Source organism: Nanorana parkeri, unplaced genomic scaffold, assembly GCF_000935625.1.
Source record: "Nanorana parkeri isolate BGI_ZX_2015 unplaced genomic scaffold, ASM93562v1 scaffold6, whole genome shotgun sequence".
Classification (NCBI taxonomy): domain Eukaryota; kingdom Metazoa; phylum Chordata; class Amphibia; order Anura; family Dicroglossidae; genus Nanorana; species Nanorana parkeri.
In genome coordinates, this window is record NW_017306274.1 from 4,471,700 (window position 1) to 4,473,350 (window position 1,651).

At 51.8% G+C, this 1,651-nt stretch overlaps 1 protein-coding gene across 1 annotated transcript in view; it reads right to left on the bottom strand.

The window, feature by feature from the left end:
• N4BP1 (NEDD4 binding protein 1) overlaps positions 1–1,651 on the bottom strand; it is a 37,023-nt gene that overhangs the window by 7,144 nt on the left and 28,228 nt on the right. Inside the window, exon 4 of the mRNA XM_018552896.1 lies at positions 777–907. Within this exon, the coding sequence (XP_018408398.1) occupies positions 777–907 (131 nt within the window). The remainder of the gene's footprint in view (positions 1–776; positions 908–1,651) is intronic.

The window sequence follows — 1,651 nt, forward strand, 5'->3', positions numbered from 1 at the left end:
CTCCAGGGGAGCTCGCCGCCACCGAGGCCTCCAGGGGAGCTCGCCGCCACCGAGGCCTCCAGGGGAGCTCGCCGCCACCGAGGCCTCCAGGGGAGCTCGCCGCCACCGAGGCCTCCAGGGGAGCTCGCCGCCACCGAGGCCTCCAGGGGAGCTCGCCGCCACCGAGGCCTCCAGGGGAGCTCGCCGCCACCGAGGCCTCCAGGGGAGCTCGCCGCCACCGAGGCCTCCAGGGGAGCTTGCAGCCACCGAGGCTCCTGGGGAGCTTGCCGCCACCGTGGCTCCATCCTCTGACCCTGCTATATCACTGCTAAGTCCTACAGTGATTAATGGTCTGAGAAAAGAACCATGGTGCACGATGGATGATATTGACAAGGGATGTAACTCAAGAATGGAGGAGAGGGAGAAGGCACGAGCCACTGGAGAGGAAAGCATAAGAGTTCTTCTTTTACAGGGAGCCGACTCTTGGGAGTTCTTTATAGACATGACAGGGTCTCTTCAAAGAGACCCTGTCACCAACTTACAAAAAAAGCTGCAGATAGGAGAACAGGAAAATCAAGTGTTTTAAATGTTATTTGCATCGTTTTATCTTATGCATTTGAACTTGCTAGAACATGTGACTACTCCATGGTCCCTTTAATAATTTTCTTTGTCAGGGAATTTATTTATTTATTTTTGGACAATGCTTTAAAGTGGCCCTCGCATCAAAAGCTAGGTGGACGGACCTGTGAAGCATTAGGTGAAGATCGATCAATGCTCGGAAGGTGACGTCACATTACCTTTGATGTTGGGGTCTCGTTTTGTCCTCCACTGTGGAACAAAGACTGTGATCTTCCGATGACCTCTTTGCCAAAAATATTCCACGGCTATGGCGATTCCTCGACAGCTGAAGAAGCGCTGCAGGCCGTGGCTAGAGGAAACAAATAGAAGAATCCATCATAAAATGTGACTTTTCCCAAACTTATCCTAGTGCTGTAGGGGCCGGTGAGAGGAACCACTGATGCAGACATTAAACACTTCTGGAAGTGTGGAATACAAATGATTTTTTTGAAAACTATAATAAAATCAATATAAATTTCATTTGCACACCCGGCTATGACCTTGTAAAAGTAGCAGAGACATCATTACTGTGCTGTACAGAGCCTGTGCAGAGAGCAGAGATGTAGGAGGGGCCCAGCAGGCTCCACCCACTACAGTAAACCACTGGAGGGGTAGAGACAAGACCAGTCACCCTGCACAAGGAGAGAGAGCAGCAGTGAGCGGTCTTTATTACAGGAGGGGTGGAGACAAGACCAGTCACCCTGCACAAGGAGAGAGAGCAGCAGTGAGCGGTCTTTATTACAGGAGGAGGCGGAGACAAGACCAGTCACCCTGCACAAGGAGAGAGAGCAGCAGTGAGCGGTCTTTATTACAGGAGGAGGCGGAGACAAGACCAGTCACCCTGCACAAGGAGAGAGAGCAGCAGTGACCGACCCGTCTTTATTACAGGAGGGGGCGGAGACAAGACCAGTCACCCTGCACAAGGAGAGAGAGCAGCAGTGACCAGTCTTTATTACAGGAAGCTCAATAAACACAACAATGCATGCAACTCAATAGACTTTTGTCAGAGGAGCTGGTCTGAAAATTGGAGGGTGCTGATGGAGGAGGGGGGGGG